The sequence below is a fragment of the Sylvia atricapilla genome, chromosome Z (assembly GCF_009819655.1).
Source record: "Sylvia atricapilla isolate bSylAtr1 chromosome Z, bSylAtr1.pri, whole genome shotgun sequence".
In the NCBI taxonomy this organism is placed as follows: domain Eukaryota; kingdom Metazoa; phylum Chordata; class Aves; order Passeriformes; family Sylviidae; genus Sylvia; species Sylvia atricapilla.
The window spans coordinates 88157162-88176586 of record NC_089174.1 but is presented as its reverse complement, the minus strand read 5'-3'; the positions used below and the strand labels follow the sequence as shown (position 1 = coordinate 88176586).

Genomic DNA, 19425 nt, shown 5'->3' with positions numbered 1-19425 from the left:
TTCCCGGAGATGTCACTCAGCCTCCACTCCAAGCCCCACATCAGCATTCCAAAAGCTCTGCTGCTGAAAGAGCAGAAAGTTTCACCTTTTAATTTTTCATAGCGGATTAATTTTTAATTTTCAGACATCAGAGAGAGGGGGAAGTTCCCCAGGAGCCTCTCCCGCTTCAAAGCGCGCTCCAGGCAACCGCTGGATCGAGTGTCAATTTATCACACCGGAGGCGCCCATCCAGATTTTCCCTGATTTTTATTTTATTTTATTTTATTTTTGGTTCAGACAAAAGTATTAATGCTGCTGAAGTTTTCTAAAAGCTGGGGACAGCCTGGCCAGAAGCAAAGCCTCTTCTGCTGCCCCCTGAGCTCCCTGAAGCCATGGTGAGCTCCCAGGTGGAGGAGCAGAAGGGCGGCGGGCTGCCCCGGCTCTGAGCCGGGTATTCCGAGATTCTATTCCTGGAATAGGACCACTGCTCTGTGCGTGGACACACAGACAGCCCAGGGCACAGCCAGCAGAACGAAGGGCCTGAGCACCGGGGGCAGGAGGGGAGCGGCTCCCGGTGTGCTCATTGCGCTGAAGGAGACGGCAGCGAGCACTGAGCTCCCTCCGGGTGCCTGCCCCAGCCACGGGACGGCAGCAGCACATCCTGCGCTGGGAATTCTGCAGGCTCTGCTCCACGGCCTGTGGTGTTTGGCTGTACCCTTTGCCCAGACCCACGCTGAGGTGTCGGGTGTTAAAAACGGCTCTGCTTCCCTCCCTCTCCTGCACTGCTGGAGCATCCCGGCCCAGTCACTTGTTTCCCTCTGGCTCCCAGCTATGGATTCCCCAAGGCTCAGCTCTGCCCTGCGGCTGAAGGAGAGCAGAGGCCTCTCCCTCCCTGGATCCCCGCGGGAACGGCCCACCCAGCCTCCAGGGACGGAGGCTGAACGCATCCACACACTCTGAAAGGGGAAAAGTCACACAGCTCCTGCGGGCTTTGTGCTGGGAGACTGATGAGGTAATTCCTGACCTGCTCCCGAGCATCCCACGGCACAGGGGCTTCCTCTGCAGGCCGAGGGCTGCATGCCTCACTAACAGAGGGTATCCCACGTCCACAGTGCAGTCCAGTCCATTTATTTCCTGCAGTTAATTCCTCTGGGGGAATTCACCTCTGCTCTGCGGCCAGCCTGGGGGAGCTCAGAGCCCCTGCCAAGGCTTAAAGGAGCTCCAGGAAAGCTGGAGAGGGACTGGGGACAAGGGCTGCAGGGAACAAGGTGCCCCTTTGTATCCTTCCAACCCCAACCCTTCCAGGATTGCAAGGGAGATGGGAGAGACTTGTTCAAGAGCCGCAGGTGGCTGGGCAAAGCCTCAGCAGCAGGAGATCACTGACACCCACACAAACCAACAGGCTTCAGTCCAGCTTTATTCCACGAGCATATTTACACCAGGGATTTGAATCCGGAGAGGGCGGGGAGTGGAGCAGGGGACACTGGGACAGTCACACGGTGACTCTGTCACCCCCCTGTGATCCAGGTGTCCCACTGTGTCACCGGGAAGCTGCCATGGAAGCCACGGACACCTCCACACGTACAGGGACAAACACGGCGACAAGGACAGGCACGGAAAGCTCACAGCGGGATGGGAACAGCTTCTGGGACAGACCAAAACCCGTGTTCAGCATTCCTTAACGCTCTGAGCTTCCTGCTTTGGAACTCTTGTGGAACAGCACGGAGATATGGAGAGTGGCTGGGCTGCAAACCCCACCTGGGCACTACACAAATAACCCCAAATCGGAATCAAACACAGTTATTTGCTCTTTTGGAGCCATGTGAAAAAATTAATTCCTTCATTTCAGGACTCCAAGTACCGTTTTTAGCTTTAGCAGGTAGTGCCAGCATCAGGTCTGAGCTCTGCAGCCAAGGAAAAGCTGCACAGAAAGAGATATTGAAATAAAAGAGGATTTCAGATATTTCTCTTTCCCATGAGCAGAAACCAGCAAATTTCACACAAAATATTCCACAAAATCAGATATGTAAGAAGGAAACACAGTCACAGCGAGTGTCACACAGGAATGTTCCTACTGAAGGAGATATTTCAGTACATCCAGTCAATAATTATTTTTTCCATAATTCTGATAATTTTCCCATTCAAAATGGCCCCCTTTGTCCTTTATTTAAATAAATACCTCACTGGTGGCAAAAGCCACCTTTCTATACAAATACTGCTTTTCTCCAAGTCTGCCATTTACCAGGAGTTTTGAATGATTTATTTACACGTGGACTATCACTTTTCCTTCCAGCCTGGGCAGAGCAGCAATTCCAATCCCCTCAGAAATGGAGAGTTCACCCCGTTGGGATCAGCACACGGGCTGTGCCCCCCAAATTCCAGCACCCCTTCTCCAGGCAGCTCCAGGGGCACCCCGTGGGCACCGGGAGCACATCCATGTAAACGCGAGCCTTTCTGGTAAACACTGACATTCCGGGAGGCTCTGAAGGGAAAAGGGCCCGGAGGAGCCGAGGAGGAGCTCCGGCTCCCGCTCTGCCAGCCGCACCCGGAGCAGCCCCGGAGCAGCCCCGCTCCTGCCCGCAAGGAAAAGCTGCCAGGGCTCCCGGCGGGCCGGCAGGGATGGCATGAGGCTCCCCGGGCACACCTAGACCATGAAGCGGTGCTCCTTGCCGTCGTGGGCCATGAGGATGACGTTGCGGTTGGAGGTCCAGATGAGGCGCGCCAGGCGCAGCGCGTTGTGGGAGCCGGGGGACGCCGGCTGCACCGGGGGCACCTGGAACGTCTTCACACAGCGCAGCTGCGGAGCCGAGTTCAGCATCCCAATGCTTCCCAGCAGAGACGTGTTCATCTGCGGGGACACGACGGCTGAGCCCGGGGCTGCTGCTGAACCCCGGAGCACAGAGAGTGCCCGGAGTGGGACTGTGACACTGTGACACTGAACCCCACAGCCCAGAGAGTGCCCGGAGTGGGGCTGTGACACTGAACCCCGGAGCACAGAGAGTGCCCGGAGTGGGACTCAACCCCACAGCCCAGAGAGTGCCCGGAGTGGGACTGAACCCCCACAGCCCAGAGAGCACCGGAGCGGGGCTGTGACACTGTGACACTGAACCCCACAGCCCAGAGAGTGCCCGGAGTGGGACTGTGACACTGTGACACTGAACCCCACAGCCCAGAGAGTGCCCGGAGTGGGGCTGTGACACTGTGACACTGAACCCCACAGCCCAGAGAGTGCCCGGAGTGGGGCTGTGACACTGTGACACTGAACCCCACAGCACAGAGAGTGCCCGGAGTGGGGCTGTGACACTGTGACACTGAACCCCACAGCCCAGAGAGTGCCCGGAGTGGGGCTGTGACACTGAACCCCACAGCACAGAGAGTGCCCGGAGTGGGGCTGTGACACTGAATCCCCAGAGAGCACCGGAGTGGGGCTGTGACACTGTGACACTGAACCCCCGAGCACAGAGAGTGCCCGGAGTGGGGCTGTGACACTGTGACACTGAACCCCACAGCCCAGAGAGCACCGGAGTGGGGCTGTGACACTGTGACAACTGAATCCCCACAGCAGAGAGAGTGCCCGGAGTGGGGCTGTGACACTGTGACACTGAACCCCACAGCACAGAGAGTGCCCGGAGTGGGGCTGTGACACTGTGACACTGAACCCCAGAGCACAGAGAGTGCCCAGAGTGGGGCTGTGACACTGAACCCCAGAGCACAGAGAGTGCCCAGAGTGGGGCTGTGACACTGAACCCCACAGCCCAGAGAGCACCGGAGTGGGGCTGTGACACTGTGACACTGAATCCCCAGAGAGCACCAGAGTGGGGCTGTGACACTGTGACACTGAACCCCACAGCACAGAGAGTGCCCGGAGCGGGGCTGTGACACTGTGACACTGAATCCCCAGAGAGCACCAGAGTGGGGCTGTGACACTGTGACACTGAACCCCACAGCACAGAGAGTGCCCGGAGCGGGGCTGTGACACTGTGACACTGAATCCCCACAGCCCAGAGAGTGCCCGGAGTGGGGCTGTGACACTGTGACACTGAACCCCACAGCCCATAGAGTGCCCAGAGTGGGGCTGTGACACTGAACCCCACAGCCCAGAGAGCACCGGAGTGGGGCTGTGACACTGTGACACTGAATCCCCAGAGAGCACCAGAGTGGGGCTGTGACACTGTGACACTGAACCCCACAGCACAGAGAGTGCCCGGAGCGGGGCTGTGACACTGTGACACTGAATCCCCAGAGAGCACCAGAGTGGGGCTGTGACACTGTGACACTGAACCCCCACAGCCCAGAGAGCACCGGAGCGGGGCTGTGACACTGTGACACTGAACCCCACAGCCCAGAGAGTGCCCGGAGTGGGACTGTGACACTGTGACACTGAACCCCACAGCCCAGAGAGTGCCCGGAGTGGGGCTGTGACACTGTGACACTGAACCCCACAGCCCAGAGAGTGCCCGGAGTGGGGCTGTGACACTGTGACACTGAACCCCACAGCACAGAGAGTGCCCGGAGTGGGGCTGTGACACTGTGACACTGAACCCCACAGCCCAGAGAGTGCCCGGAGTGGGGCTGTGACACTGAACCCCACAGCACAGAGAGTGCCCGGAGTGGGGCTGTGACACTGAATCCCCAGAGAGCACCGGAGTGGGGCTGTGACACTGTGACACTGAACCCCCGAGCACAGAGAGTGCCCGGAGTGGGGCTGTGACACTGTGACACTGAACCCCACAGCCCAGAGAGCACCGGAGTGGGGCTGTGACACTGTGACAACTGAATCCCCACAGCAGAGAGAGTGCCCGGAGTGGGGCTGTGACACTGTGACACTGAACCCCACAGCACAGAGAGTGCCCAGAGTGGGGCTGTGACACTGAACCCCAGAGCACAGAGAGTGCCCAGAGTGGGGCTGTGACACTGAACCCCACAGCCCAGAGAGCACCGGAGTGGGGCTGTGACACTGTGACACTGAATCCCCAGAGAGCACCAGAGTGGGGCTGTGACACTGTGACACTGAACCCCACAGCACAGAGAGTGCCCGGAGTGGGCTGTGACACTGTGACACTGAATCCCCACAGCCCAGAGAGTGCCCGGAGTGGGGCTGTGACACTGTGACACTGAACCCCACAGCCCAGAGAGTGCCCGGAGTGGGGCTGTGACACTGTGACACTGAACCCCACAGCACAGAGAGTGCCCGGAGTGGGGCTGTGACACTGAACCCCACAGCACAGAGAGTGCCCGGAGTGGGGCTGTGACACTGTGACACTGAACCCCACAGCCCAGAGAGTGCCCGGAGTGGGGCTGTGACACTGAACCCCACAGCACAGAGAGTGCCCGGAGTGGGGCTGTGACACTGAATCCCCAGAGAGCACCGGAGTGGGGCTGTGACACTGTGACACTGAACCCCCGAGCACAGAGAGTGCCCGGAGTGGGGCTGTGACACTGTGACACTGAACCCCACAGCCCAGAGAGCACCGGAGTGGGGCTGTGACACTGTGACACTGAATCCCCACAGCAGAGAGAGTGCCCGGAGTGGGGCTGTGACACTGTGACACTGAATCCCCACAGCAGAGAGAGTGCCCGGAGTGGGGCTGTGACACTGTGACACTGAACCCCACAGCACAGAGAGTGCCCGGAGTGGGGCTGTGACACTGTGACACTGAACCCCAGAGCACAGAGAGTGCCCAGAGTGGGGCTGTGACACTGAACCCCAGAGCACAGAGAGTGCCCAGAGTGGGGCTGTGACACTGAACCCCACAGCCCAGAGAGCACCGGAGTGGGGCTGTGACACTGTGACACTGAATCCCCAGAGAGCACCAGAGTGGGGCTGTGACACTGTGACACTGAACCCCACAGCACAGAGAGTGCCCGGAGCGGGGCTGTGACACTGTGACACTGAATCCCCACAGCCCAGAGAGCACTGTGACACTGTGGAGTCCCACATTCCAGAGAGTGCCTGGAGCAGGGCCGAGCGAGAGGCCACACTGAGGGATCAGGGGATAGTTCAGGTGGGAGCTCGGAGCTCACCCAGTCCCACCCACCCGTCCCCATTTCCCACTGGGTTCTCCAAGCCCTGTCTGAGCTGGCCTTGGACACTTGCTGGGTCCCACTCTTGGGGAAACAGCTGCTGGTGCCAGCTCCAAATTCTCCAACTGAGATGGCCCAAGCCAAGCCCCCAGGACATCCCTCTCCATCTCCCCACACGCATGGCAACCCCAGGAGTCCTGTCCCCGGGAGCCCTTGGCAAGCCCCGGGCTGTTTTACTGCTGTTCCCTGGCCTGAATTCCGAGCAGGCCGCTGTCCCAGCTATCCCTTCTCCCGGCTCTCCTCGGCTGTCAGGGGTGTAAATCACGGCATCCGGAGCCAGCAGCGTGCGAGCCCCGCTGACATTTTCACAATTTAAATCATCTTGAGTAATAACCCTTTTAGGATGACTAATGTCCCTGATTTTCCTGCATTAATAATCGTGCCAAACAGGACACGGAAGGGAAAAATCACCATTGCACGAGGTCACATTTGAGAAGTGCACCAGGGTGGTTTAACCCCTTGTGTTGGGATTTGAAGGATTGCCTCATTCCACACCCCTGCCATGGGCAGGGTCACCTTCCACAAGTCCAGGCTGCTCCAGGCCCAACCCAGCTGTGACCTTCTCCCCTGAGGGCTTTTCTCCCCGCTGGGAAGGGCTCAAATCCCCCTCCCAGGGCACAGAGGGAGGGCTGGGAAGGTGTCCTCACCTGCCAGAAGCAGAGGTGGCTGTCAGAGTTGGAGTAGGTGGCGAGGTACCGGCCGTCGGGGGCGAAGGCCACGGCAGTGATGGCTCCTTTGTGGCCGTGGATAGTCTGGGAACAGGGCAGAGAACAGCACTGTGGGACATCCGGGACCGGGCAGCCCCAAAAACAGGAGCAGCCCACGGAAATGTCTCCCCAGGGAGCTCCTCTGCCACAGCAGGGCCCCCCAGAAAGGATCAGAAAACCCAAGTCTGTGTTAAATCCAAGATGCCCCAGGATTTTCTCCTGGGAAAACACAGCCTTAGCAGTGTTGCTGTGCCCATCCCCGGGTTATTTAAAGCCCTGCTCGGTGTGTGCACCTGGAACGAGCCTGCTGCATGAAGAACCTATGAATACATTACTTTACTCCTCGTGGAAAAGGTGAGTGCACCCCAAATGTCTCCCTTTAATGGGATCTGCACAGTTAATTAGCTGATCCCACGTTTAGCCCCAGCCCACTCTTTAGCACTTAACAAGCACGGAACACTTGTCAATAAAACATGTTTTGGTGAGACAAAGGTAGAAATCAATAGGAGCAGCACACTTGTTGCTCTTTTTACTCCTGCAGTACGTTCCAAGAAGCACAAATCCTTCAGGGAATCCAGCTGCTTTGTTATTTAAAGGGAGTGCTTCTCTAATTGATGCTAATCCTTTCCAGCCAGGATTTTCGTGGTGCTAGCCTGTTTTCTCCACGAGGAAGTGAAGCCAAGCCAGATCACTGCTGCTCACTCCAAATATTGCCAGTTCCCCCACGCAGCTCTGGAGCAGTCACTGTGTGAGCCCACAGTGGAAATCTGGAGAAATCTGTGTGACAGCAGTTTGGGGATGGCTTCACCCTGTCACACAAGGAGGAGGGGACCAAATGCAGCTGCTTCCAGCTTCCCTCTGCCCAGGTTTTTAATGGGAAGGCAAGGGGATGCTCCTGGGAGCTGACTGGGCTTCTGAGCTGCCCCCCTGCACCACAGGACACACCCGAGCTATTCCAACAATTCCAAGCCAATTCCAAGCCCAGTCTTTGGGAAAGTCTCTGTTGAACTGCAATATTCCACTAGAGGTGACTTAAAAACCCCCACACTGGATCAATTTAGTGTTACTAAATGCAGCTTTCAAATTGATAATGTCCCCTAATATTGGATCCCTTTGATTATCTATTTCTCATTCCAAATGCCAGGGGCTCCTTAAATAAAAGTGGCAATGATCCCTGTGGGGGAAAGCAGCAGTGCCCAGGCTGGGAACCTTCAGGGCACTGCAGAGAGCTGTCAGCTCCAAGCTCTGCTCAGGACACAAACCATCCAGGGATGTCACTGGCAGCTGAAGGAGGTGACCCCGTAGCCCCTTCCTGGAGGAGTGTGCAGCCACGGATGAGAGAAAATAAAAATGTTCTTGCCAAGCTTGTCCCAAGAATTCTCTGTTTTGGAAGCAATGCACTGGAAATCTCAGTTCACTCCCAGCAGTTTTCAGCACCTTTCGTCCTTTGATTGAATAAATCAATTAATGAAAACCCCCTTCATCTGTTATTGGGCATGTTAAGAAAAGGCCTTTGGCCTATCCAATTAAGGTTATACTCAGTAATGACCTTTGCTGTGAAATTTAGGGATGAAATTCAGGTTTTCCTGCCTCAGCTGGCCCTGGACATGCAGGTGTGCACTGCAGGATAAACACCTTTCAGGCACTGCTTTAAACACCAGCAGCTTTTCCTCTGTAATTAATTAAGCCAAGCCACGATTCATTCCAAATGGAATATTAAATCCTTCTCTGCCTTCCACATAAATCAAACTTTGCCAAGGCATCCAGGGCTGAAATAAAATCAGCCCTGCACAATCCAATTAATGCTTGGATTGCTGGGATTTTAATTCTGGAAGGACCCAGGACCAAGCATTATTGATTCCAGCCCAGGCTTAAAAGTAGTTTTTGCTTTGAAATAAGCCCAAAATAACTTATGTTTCTCTTTAATCTTCTGGTGCAAATGACCCAGGTTTTAGGTACAAAAATTACATGTATTTCTGAAACGCAGCACTAAATATTTATGATGAATCCCGAGATTTAATCAATAAAAATGGAATATTTCAGAGTCTCTCCTTATAGACCCAAATACGTTCCTCAAGGAAAAGAAGATAATTAAATAACCTGTACTAAGGAATTAATTGGGAGGATTTTGGGTCAGGCTCTGGTACTCAGCAAGAATTTACCTGGGGAAATATTTGTATTTTCCCACCATCCCAAAATCAAATGGCAGGGATCCCCAAAATTCAGTTACCTGCAATCTCTCTCTCCAGTCTGATTTTAGTGTTTCATTTGATACATAAACCAGCACTTTATAACATCAGTATTCTCCTGTGTCACTGCAGCTTCAGTGCAGAATTTCTAACTCCGTGTTCACAATTAGGAATCTTATCCAAAATATTCACAATTTGTTGGAATTTAATATTGTTTCCGTGTTTAATTGGGCAAACAGAGCTTGTGCTCAACAATACCTTAATCCTGTCGCCTAATCCTTTTAATACTGTTATAAATTAATTAAAGCCGTAATTATTAATCCAAGCGGTTCGTTTTGGGATCAAATGTGTTTAATCCCGTGCCTTTGGCTCATGGCTGGAGGGTTTCAAGCTGGGAAAACAAAGGGCACATTTCCAGGTGGAGCTGCTGCTCTGGGAACTGTTTTCCAATTCCCTGTGAAGCATCAATTATCTTTATCAAATCCCAGGATCTCATCTCAGCCCCTGATCAAGATGGAGCCTTATTGGAGCAATGTGTACATCAAGGCCAGAGCCAGGGAAAGGCCGGGGAGGAAGGAATCAATAGTCATCATCGGATTGTGCTGCTGGATGCTGCTGCTGGGAGCTCCACCTGCTTTTGGGAAGCTGCTCACGTTTAACCTCTGCCTTACCTGAGCTCTGGGGCTGTGTTTGACACGGCTGTGCCCCCGGTCCTGCTGGGATGGCGGGGACAGCCACCCATCCCTCTGCGTCCCCAACAGGGACACAAACCACACCGGGCCTCAGGTCACAGCCCCTGGCAGGGAAACACCACCAGCCAAAGGCAGGCGGCTTCCTGCGATCCAGGAGAAAGTGGGGAGAGAGAAATCCCAGGATAAAACCATCCATGGAGCTCAGCAGCAGCTCCTGAGGGGCTGGTGCCCACGCAGTACAGCTGGGAGGGAAATCCTCCTCCAGAGCCCTCACATCCCTTTATCCAGCCAGGAAAACCCTGCACTGAGGGATTTCACACCACCTGCTCCCAAACCTCTCCAGCCGCGGAGAGCACCGTGGATTCAACAGCTCACACCACAGCTACTTACTGCCAGCGTTATACAGAGTTCAGCCGGCTTTTCAAGGAATTCTGACCTCCAGAATGGAATTCCTACCATCTCTGTGGGGAATAGCTGAGGGGCAATATGGAGAAATCTGAAGGGGGAATGTGTGAGGGGGAATAGGAATGTGTGAGGGGGAATATGAGGGGGAATGAGTGAGAAGGAATATGGAGGAACAATGAATGAAGGGGAATAAGTGAGGGGGAATGTGTGAGAGGGAATAGGAGTGTGTGAGGGGGAATATGGAGAAATCTGAAGGGGGAATGTGTGAGGGGGAATAGGAGTGTGTGAGGGGGAATATGGAGAAATCTGAAGGGGGAATGTGTGAGGGGGAATAGGAGTGTGTGAGGGGGAATATGGAGAAATCTGAAGGGGGAATGTGTGAGGGGGAATAGGAGTGTGTGAGGAGGAATATGGAGGGGGAATGAGTGAGGGGGGGAGGAACAATGACTGAAGAGAAATGTGTGGGGGGAATCTGGAGTGGGAATCTGGAGGGTGCTGCTGCTGTGTGGGGCAGACCCTGAGGGCAGGGCAGGGCTCCTCCCTGGCACGGGGAGATGTCCCCAGGTGTCTCCCAGAGGGAGAAGCTCTGGCTGAGGAGGAGCTGGCAGGGGCAGGGAGCACTGGGGCAGGTTCTGGTGAGTGCCGTGGTGACGGGCACACGGAGCCAGGATCAATACCTCGGAGAGACCTCGTGGGAATGATCAGCAGCCCGGCCCTGGCATCTCTGGGAGCTGCCAAGAGCTGAGGGACAAATGAACCCACCATGGGAAGGGCACTGCCCGATGCCCAGAGCCACAAAAACCCCACAGAGCCCAGCCGTGCCCAGGCCCCACACAGAGAACAGCAGCAGCTCACCCAGGGGCTAAAAAATAGTCACTTCACAGGAGGAGGAGAAACAACCTGCTTTGGAGACTGCACTATGGAAAAATAGATCCCAGTGTGTGCATTTGGAATAGTCATAATGCAATCTACTACACAAATTTTACCTCATGGGCCTAATGAAGTCATTTCATCGGAGGAGGAGGAGAAACAACCTGGTTTGGAGACTGGATTATGGGAGAATAGATCACAGCATGTGCATTTGGGACAGACATAATGCAGTCTACTAATAGAGCAAATTTTACTGCGGGGAAACCCCATCCTAGGTAAATGCTGGGTGAACTTTTACTCAAAAGGAGGAGTTTTGATATCCATCATCCTGTTGATCATACCAAATAATTTCTCAGTCAGTTCCTACAGCCACCTTTCTTAAAAAAACTAAAAATTACCTGTAAGGGGAAAAAAAACCCAAACCCAAAATGCTTTTCAGGATCCCAAAACCCCTCACAGGAAAGGAAAATAAAACCCTGAGCTCTTCTCCAATGACACAACTTTTTCAGCTGCCCCATCCTCAAGATATTCCATGCTTTTGAGCAGGCAGGAAAATCTGCAGTTGTGAGAAATTACATATAAAATCGGATTTGGGGGCAAGAGATGGTGTTGCCTCACAGTAATTTATCTGGAAAATTCTTATATCTCATGGATAATAATTAAACCTGAAAAGGACCTGGCCTAATTACCCTGGGAGTCCCTCTGGTCACCCCCAGCTCTGTGTTCTGTAGTTAATGTGGAAGATTATCAAGAAAAGTAAGGAACCAAATGCTGTGAATATTCCCCAGAGTAAACAATTGGGAATTTTGGGGGGAAATAACTCCCAAACTTCCCGATCAGGAGATAAGCCTGAGCTTTTCCTTATTAATCCAGTCCCAGGGAATGGAGCCAGCAGGACTCGATATCCTTCAGCCCTTCATTAAACTATTGATCCCCTGGGCGCTCTGCACAGTGTTCCAGCAGCTCAGCACACACGAGAGCTCTGTGGGATGGGCAGCAATCCCCAGGCACTCCTTACCCAGCCCTATGGTGCCAGCAGCTCCCAGGAGGGCTGGCCAGGGCACAACCCCATTTGGGCAGGGCAGAACCCCATTTGGGCAGGGCAGAAAGCCCCATTTGGGCAGGGCAGGAATCCCCATTTGGGCAGGGCAGAAAGCCCCAGGTGTACAGGGCAGAAGCCCCATTTGGGCAGGGCAGGAAGCCCCATTTGGGCAGGGCAGAAAGCCCCAGGTGTACAGGGCAGAAGCCCCATTTGGGCAGGGCAGGAAGCCCCATTTGGGCAGGGCAGGAAGCCCCATTTGGGCAGGGCAGAAAGCCCCAGGTGTACAGGGCAGAAGCCCCAGGTGTACAGGGCAGAACCCCATTTGGGCAGGGCAGAACCCCCATTTTGGCAGGGCAGGAATCCCCATTTGGGGCAGGGCAGAACCCCCAGGTGTACAGGGCAGAACCCCCATTTGGGCAGGGCAGAAAGCCCCATTTGTGCAGGGCAGGAAGCCCCATTTGGGCAGGGCAGCAATCCCCATTTGGGCAGGGCAGAACCCCTATTTTGGCAGGGCAGAAGCCCCGGGTGTACAGGGCAGAAGCCCCATTTGGGCAGTGCAGCAATCCCCATTTGGGCAGGGCAGAACCCCCATTTGGGCAGGGCAGAATCCCCATTTGTGCAGGGCAGAACCCCCAGGTGGGCAGGGCAGAATCCCCATTTGTGCACGGCAGAACCCCGTTTGTGCAGGGCAGAAGCCCCAGGTGGGCAGGGCAGAACCCCCAGGTGGGCAGCCCTTACCTGGCACTTGCCGGTGCGGATGTCGTAGAGGGCCACGGAGCCGTGGCGAGCTCCCACGGCGATGCGGTGGCTGCGCTCGTAGTAACTCACCATGTAGAACCTGAGGGCAGCAGGGAGAGCAGGAGTCACACAGGGAAAACAGGGTGACACTGGGAGATTACACCCATTGAGGACTCCACTCGTAATTAGTTAAGGGCCGGAGCAGAGATGTAATTTCAAAATCCACTCGCTGCCGGTTTAACGCTTGGCATCCCGCAAAAACCACCGATGGTGAGAGGTTACTGTGGAATCTGATCAGATTTATTCCTTTGGGAATAGTCTGTGGGATGGCCTTGGGTGTGTATTCTTTGTGCTCAGGAAAGCTGGAAGCCCAATGGTTAAATGCCCATCCAACACCCTGAGTGACTTCAGGGCATTTCCTCTGAAATTCAAATGGAAAGGAAGGGAAGCGGAAGGAGAAATAAGCCAACTCATCAATTTTTGATGGGCAGAAAGCAAAAGGAAGAGGGAAATTTGCCATCAAACACTCTCTACTGCAATAACACCCTGGGGGTAAAGCCTGCAATAGTCCTTAACACCCAGGGTGACCATGTGGCACTTATTGGAACTCCTGCAAAATCCAAGGAGTTTCAGCACCTTGAACGCCAGGAGACACTAAATTGCAAATTCCAGTCCTTGGGGATATCACTGTGCCTTCCCACAGGGACAGCAGACCTGTGGAAGTGCCCACTGCATTCCAAATCACGCTGGAATTTTGCAGGTGGATTTCCCTCTACCGAAATCTGCCAGAACCACTTGGAGTCCATCTCAGAAGAATCCTGCTGAGCATGTTTAGGGCTTCAAGCAACCCATCTTCCAGATTTGGGATTCCCAGTGCCGTAAGGGAACAGAGTCCCAGGAAAGGGATTGACCCTGGGATGCTGTACAAGTGCTTCCCCTTGGAATCTCTGCAGGGATCTGCCCCTTTGCCAAAACCTGATGACAATTTCCCCCGGGCTCTGCGATGCCCTCGCTGGGTGCTGGATCATTTTTACTCTGCCTATAACCAGGAAATATGACCAGTAATTGCAGCGAGTTGTAAAATACTGCAACGCTATAAATGGACACAGGAATAGGGAGATTGGGCACTCATTCCCATTTATCCTTCCCTTTATGTTTTAAGGGAAGCCACTTAAAGCATCAGGAAGGAGGAAGATCATCTCCATCAGGATCCTACCTGGCAACAGGATAATTGTTCTTTCCTTGAAACTATTCAATATTTTAATAGGTTATTAAATTAAAATGTAATGGCCGACAGGTGATTATTAGAATTTATTGGTTGGACCAGTTTAAGAGGATGACTGGGATATTTGTCCATGTTTAAAGATGCTGGAAATGCTTCCATTTTATCAATCACCTTTTTTTACTCTTTCTTGTGTCACCTAAAAGGCTGCTTCCCTCTTCATTAGGAAATATATCCCGCTGGTGATCCTATCATTTACTTCACAGTATTCCCAGAGGAAGGGCTCACCTGCAGATGGCTGGGAAACATTCCTGAAGACCCTTTTTCTTCACTAAAGATCCTTCCAGGCAGTACATGATGATGTCCATCACCTTGGAAACAAAAATTACAGTCATTGGCTGACGATGTGTGTTTTACGTTCCATAATTAAAGCTCTGAAGGTCACCCCACCCCAAGGGGTGTCCAAGGGGACACCTTCCAAAAGATCAGGTTGTTCCAACCAGTGTCCAACCTGGCTGTCACCTTCTTTAGCTTAATAAACACGATTCACTTAATGCAGCTTCAGGTTTAAGAGATGACCTCGGGATAAGGCAAGCTGTGGAAGGGAACTCCTGGGGAGGAGTCAGAGCCATCCCCGGCCTCACCTCCACCAGCAGGTCCACCACGTCGGCCGGCATCTTCTCGATGAGGATCTCGATGACCCTGAGGATCTCTCCCTTGGCGCGGGCCAGCGTGGTGGTGTGGATGTTCTGCTGGGACTGCGTGTTGGCCGCCAGCGCCGTGTGCCTGTGCACCTGCGGGCAATGGGGACTGTCACCGGGGCCAGGGGCCACGGGAAACCCGGGGACGAGGCACGGCAACAGCGGAAAACCCGGGAATTCAGGGCCAAAGCCACAGGAAAACTCTGGGAACGAAACCATGGGAGCCACAAAAACCCCTCGGAAAATGAGGAACCCCAAATCCCCCTGGGAACCAGCACAAGTGCCCCATTCCCTTTCCAATTCCCACTCCCATTCCCAGGAACCCCAGTGGTCTCCACGCTCCCAGCTCTGCCATCGGTTTCAGGCCAGGCCCACCCTTTGGTGTGCCTAGTGGAGAACATCTCCCACATTTGGAGAAGGCCTCGGAGATGAGGCAGCCATCACCTCCGTGTCACCGCTGAGCTGGGGCTGGGGTGGCTCAGACCACCGTGGCCCACGCTCAGCCAGCTCCCTGTCCTGCTGCCAGGAGCCCAGGAGAACCCCTGCTGGTGCCCAGGAGAAGCCCACATTGGTGCCCAGGAGCAGCCCCTGTTGGTGCCCAGGAGAAGACCCCGTTGGAACCCAGGAGAAGCCCCCGTTGGTGCCCAGGAAAAGCCCCCGTTGGTGCCCAGGAGAAGCCCACACTGGTGCCCAGGAGCAGCCCCCGTTGGTGCCCAGGAGAAGAAGCCCCCGCTGGCGCCCAGGAGAAGCAGCCCCCGTTGGAGCCCAGGAGAAGCCCCCGTCGGTGCCCAGGAGAAGAACCCATTGGAGCCCAGGAGAAGAACCCATTGGAGCCCAGGAGAAGCCCCAAGCCCAGGAGCAGCCCCCATTGGAGCCCAGGAGAACCCCCCACTGGTGCCCAGGAGAAGCCCCTGTCAGTGCCCAGGAGAACCCCCCATTGGAGCCCAGGAGAAGAACCCTCGCTGGTGCCCAGAAGAACCCCCATTGGTGCCCAGGAGAAGCCCCCGTTGGAGCCCAGGAGAAGAACCCCCGTTGGAGCCCAGGAGAAGAAGCCCCCGTTGGAGCCCAGGAGAAGAAGCCCCCGTTGGAGCCCAGGAGAAGCCCCCCCTGGTGCCCAGGAGAAGCCCCCCTGGTGCCCAGGAGAAGCTGGTGCTCACCTCCTTGGCGATGGTGGTGATGAAGGCGGGCGGGCGGGCGGTGGCGATGAGGGACAGCGCGTGGCGAGCGGAGCGCGCCGAGTCGGCCGCGGGGCTCAGGGGCAGCCCCATTGTGATGCTAAACGGGAGCCCGGCACACACACACACACACACAAAGGCAGGCACAAAGCAGAGCCGGCGGTGGAAATATAGAGTGAAAAGATTAGAAACCAGCTTATAATGTCAGTTCAAGGTCACCGGGAGCACTCCGGCAGTTCCAATATAATGGACTCCCAACAAAGAGCAGTGATTAGGAGTCAGGGTGTTCCAGCATCAACCCCAAATCGAATAATTAACCATGAAGATTGAAAACAGTAAGTGCATCTGTCCAAAGTGGGCAAAAGGCCTTGTTAACAAATTATCTGTATGTGCTGAATACATATCGCCCCCACGGAGGCCCAGGCGAGCCCAGAGCGTCTTCCCAAGGATTTATGGTTTGGTCTTTTACTGTATTTTAAACACAGCCTGAAAAATCCCCCGGCCAGAGTAATTCTCTTTAATTCAAGGCCTTGACTTGCTGTGACAAGATAAAAGCAAAAAGCAATAAAGTGCTAAGTACCCAGTAACTGCAAAAATAAAATTTCTACGTGCCCTGCACGTTATCCAAAATTTCCCCAGAATGTAGAAACATGGAATCCCAGGCTGGTTTGAGGTGCAGGGGGGTTTAGGGATCGCCTGCTCCACTCCCTGCCACGGGCAGGGACACCTTCCACCCTCCCAGGCTGCTCCAAGCCCTGTCCAGCCTGGCCCTGGACACTGCCAGGGATGGGGCAGGCACAGATTTCTCTGGACAGCCTGTGGAAGGGGCTCCTCAGTCTTCCCCATACTCTTTGACTGATTTGTTTTCCCTTTTATTTTTCAGTTTATTTTCCTTTCCCATCCCTCACCATCACTGTACGGATTAGAACTCCCAAATGTGAAACTAAATAAAGTTTGTTCCACAGGGTGATGTCCCTTGGGGGCCTTTCCTTGGAAAACCACATGTAACTTCCAAACTCCTGTCCAGGTGTTCCATGAAAAAGGGATAAGCCAGGGAAGGAGCTCTCCCAGTTAACCTCTGCAGGGGTTCCCAAAGCCAGCAATGTTTTTCCTTACAGGATGTTTGGCCAAGTGTGCATTTTCCTGGAAAGCAACAGGCTTTCAGTGAATTCCTGTGCTTGGCAGGATGTGAGGAGATCAGGGGATGGGAATGGCACGCTGCAGCCAGGACAAGAGCCTCCAGACCCATCCCACTGCACCAGGTGGGATTGCTACAAGGCACAGATAAAAACCTGTGCATTGACTTGGAGGTGATTTGCTGATTTGGGTGTTTCAGATCCTAACAGTGCCCACAGAAGCTGTGGCTGCCCCCTCCCTGGAATGGTTCCAGGCCAGGCAAGATGGGATTTGGAGCAACCTGAACTAGTGGAAGGTGCTCCTGGGGGTGGAATGGGATGATCCTTAAAATACTCCCAACCCAAACCACTTCATGAAAATCTGCATGAAACCTAGCTTAATTCCAAAAGCAAAAATACACACGCCTCATCCCAGCCAAGACATCAAAGCCTAAAAATGCTGGGAAAACACTCCTTATCCTCGCAACTGAGCAGCTTCTCTGAGCACAGCCTAACCTTCAGGAAACAGGATGAGCCGGGCAAGAGAGGGAGTTCCGAACACCCGAGTTTTGCCTAACAGCTCGGATATTCCCTTGATTCAGCAGGGAAAAAAGAAACCCACTCGTTTTCCTGGTCAATAAATGTGATTTCTTCTTTTCTATCTAAAAGCAGAAGCTTGACATAAAAGCTCTTTAATAAAACCTCCGGGAGAGGCGCCGGCAGCTGTGTGCCGTTATTGTGTCCGCGGCAAATCCGGCACAAAGCGGGAGCTCAGCGGGGCTCCGGGAGGGTGAGATCCACACTTAACCCCTGCACACATTGTTGCTCCATTTCTCCCCGTCTCCCTCCACCCTGGATCTGTCAGGGATGTAACAGGCCATTTTCAATCTAAATCTTGTTATGGATTAATAAGCAAACGCTTTCGCGCTTATTATGCAATTTATCACGAGGAAAATTGCGCCGGGCTCCTCAAGGCTCCACGCTGATCCCTCCATTTATTCCCTGCTCTTTGGGGGAGAGAGCCGGACTAATCTTCCTGACAGCTAAGGATGGAGTCACACCAGCAAAAGGACTTGCTGAAGAACTCTGGTCACTTGGATCCTGGAAGTCGGGATTTACATAAAGCGGGGCTTAGGAGAGGCTTTGGGAAGGGAAAAGGTGCCGGTGCCTCCTGTCACACTACAAGGAATAACTGGAGCTCACACAAAAAACAATGCTAATCCAATTTGTCCAGATTTCTCCTGCCAACACAGGGCAAGGACTCATTCCTTCTATGCTGAGGAAATGAAAACTTACATAAAATGGGCAGCATCTACCTTAGGAATAATGTCAGAAGCCTCACCATGGATGGATGTGAAAAAGCACTTCCGGGATTAAAACAGTTCCTTACTGCAGGTGCCACTTAAATTCTGTCTGTCAGTGAACATTTCATGGAATCGTGGAGTGGTCTGGGTTGAAAGGAGCCTTAAGGACATCACGGGCACGGGCAGCGGAAGGTGCTTCCAGCAGCCCAGGCTGCTCCACACCCCATCCAACCTGACCCTGGCCCACTTCCAGGGAACTCCCTTCCTCCCCACCCTCACAGCCAGGAATTCCCTCCCCTGGCTCCCTCCTCCTCCTCCTCCCGCCCTCTGCCCGGCCGGAGGCACCCACTTGGCCAGCTGCTTCTCGGCGTCGGCGCAGAGCTCCAGCAGCCCCATGAGCACGGCCGACACGTCCATGTAGGGCTCCCAGACGGTGAAGCCGCGGCCGATGAGGTCGATGGCCGTCCTGCGGATGGTGCTGTGCGCCGGCAGCCGCGCGCTGGGCGGCTGCAGCAGCAGGAACGTCAGCGCCTTGCCTGCAGGGCACGGGTGTGGGGCTCAGGGCAGCTGCCCCGGCCACGGGGACGGGCCCCGAGGGCACCTACTGTCACCCACTGCCACGGGGAGGGCTCTGAGGGCACCCACTGCCACGGGGAGGGCTCTGAGGGCACCTACTGTCACCCACTGCCACGGGGAGGGCTCTGAGGGCACCCACTGCCACGGGGACGGGCCCCGAGGGCACCCACTGCCACAGAGAGGGCTCTGAGGGCACCCACTGCCACGGGGAGGGCTCTGAGGGCACCTACTGTCACCCACTGCCACGGGGACGGGCCCCGAGGGCACCTACTGTCACCCCTGCCACGGGGAGGGCCCCGAGGGCTCCCACTGCCACGGGGAGGGCTCTGAGGGCACCCACTGCCACCCACTGCCACGGGGACGGGCCCCGAGGGCACCCACTGCCACCCACTGCCACGGGGACGGGCCCCGAGGGCTCCCACTGCCACAGGGAGGGCTCTGAGGGCACCCACTGCCACCCCTGCCACGGGTGGTGACGCCTTCCTCCAGCCCGGAGTGCTCCGAGCCCTGTGCAACCCGCCCCAGGACACCCTCTGGGCCACTGCCCCAACAGTGTTTTTTACTGTTTAACAAATAACCAGTCCTGGGATACCCTCTGGGCCACTGCTCCAATACAGTGGTTTTAC

General features: G+C 54.8%; 1 protein-coding gene across 2 annotated transcripts in view; it reads right to left on the bottom strand.

The window, feature by feature from the left end:
* Window positions 1-1378: 1378 nt before the first annotated feature.
* Window positions 1379-19425, bottom strand: part of WDR7 (WD repeat domain 7) — a 49852-nt gene continuing 31805 nt past the window's right edge. For both annotated transcript variants that reach the window (XM_066339285.1, XM_066339287.1), the window contains 7 exons: window positions 18573-18759; window positions 15787-15904; window positions 14573-14722; window positions 14217-14299; window positions 12707-12806; window positions 6711-6815; window positions 1379-2827 (listed from right to left, as the gene is read on the bottom strand). In XM_066339285.1, the coding sequence (XP_066195382.1) occupies window positions 2624-2827; window positions 6711-6815; window positions 12707-12806; window positions 14217-14299; window positions 14573-14722; window positions 15787-15904; window positions 18573-18759 (947 nt within the window). In that variant the 3' untranslated portion in view covers window positions 1379-2623. The remainder of the gene's footprint in view (window positions 2828-6710; window positions 6816-12706; window positions 12807-14216; window positions 14300-14572; window positions 14723-15786; window positions 15905-18572; window positions 18760-19425) is intronic.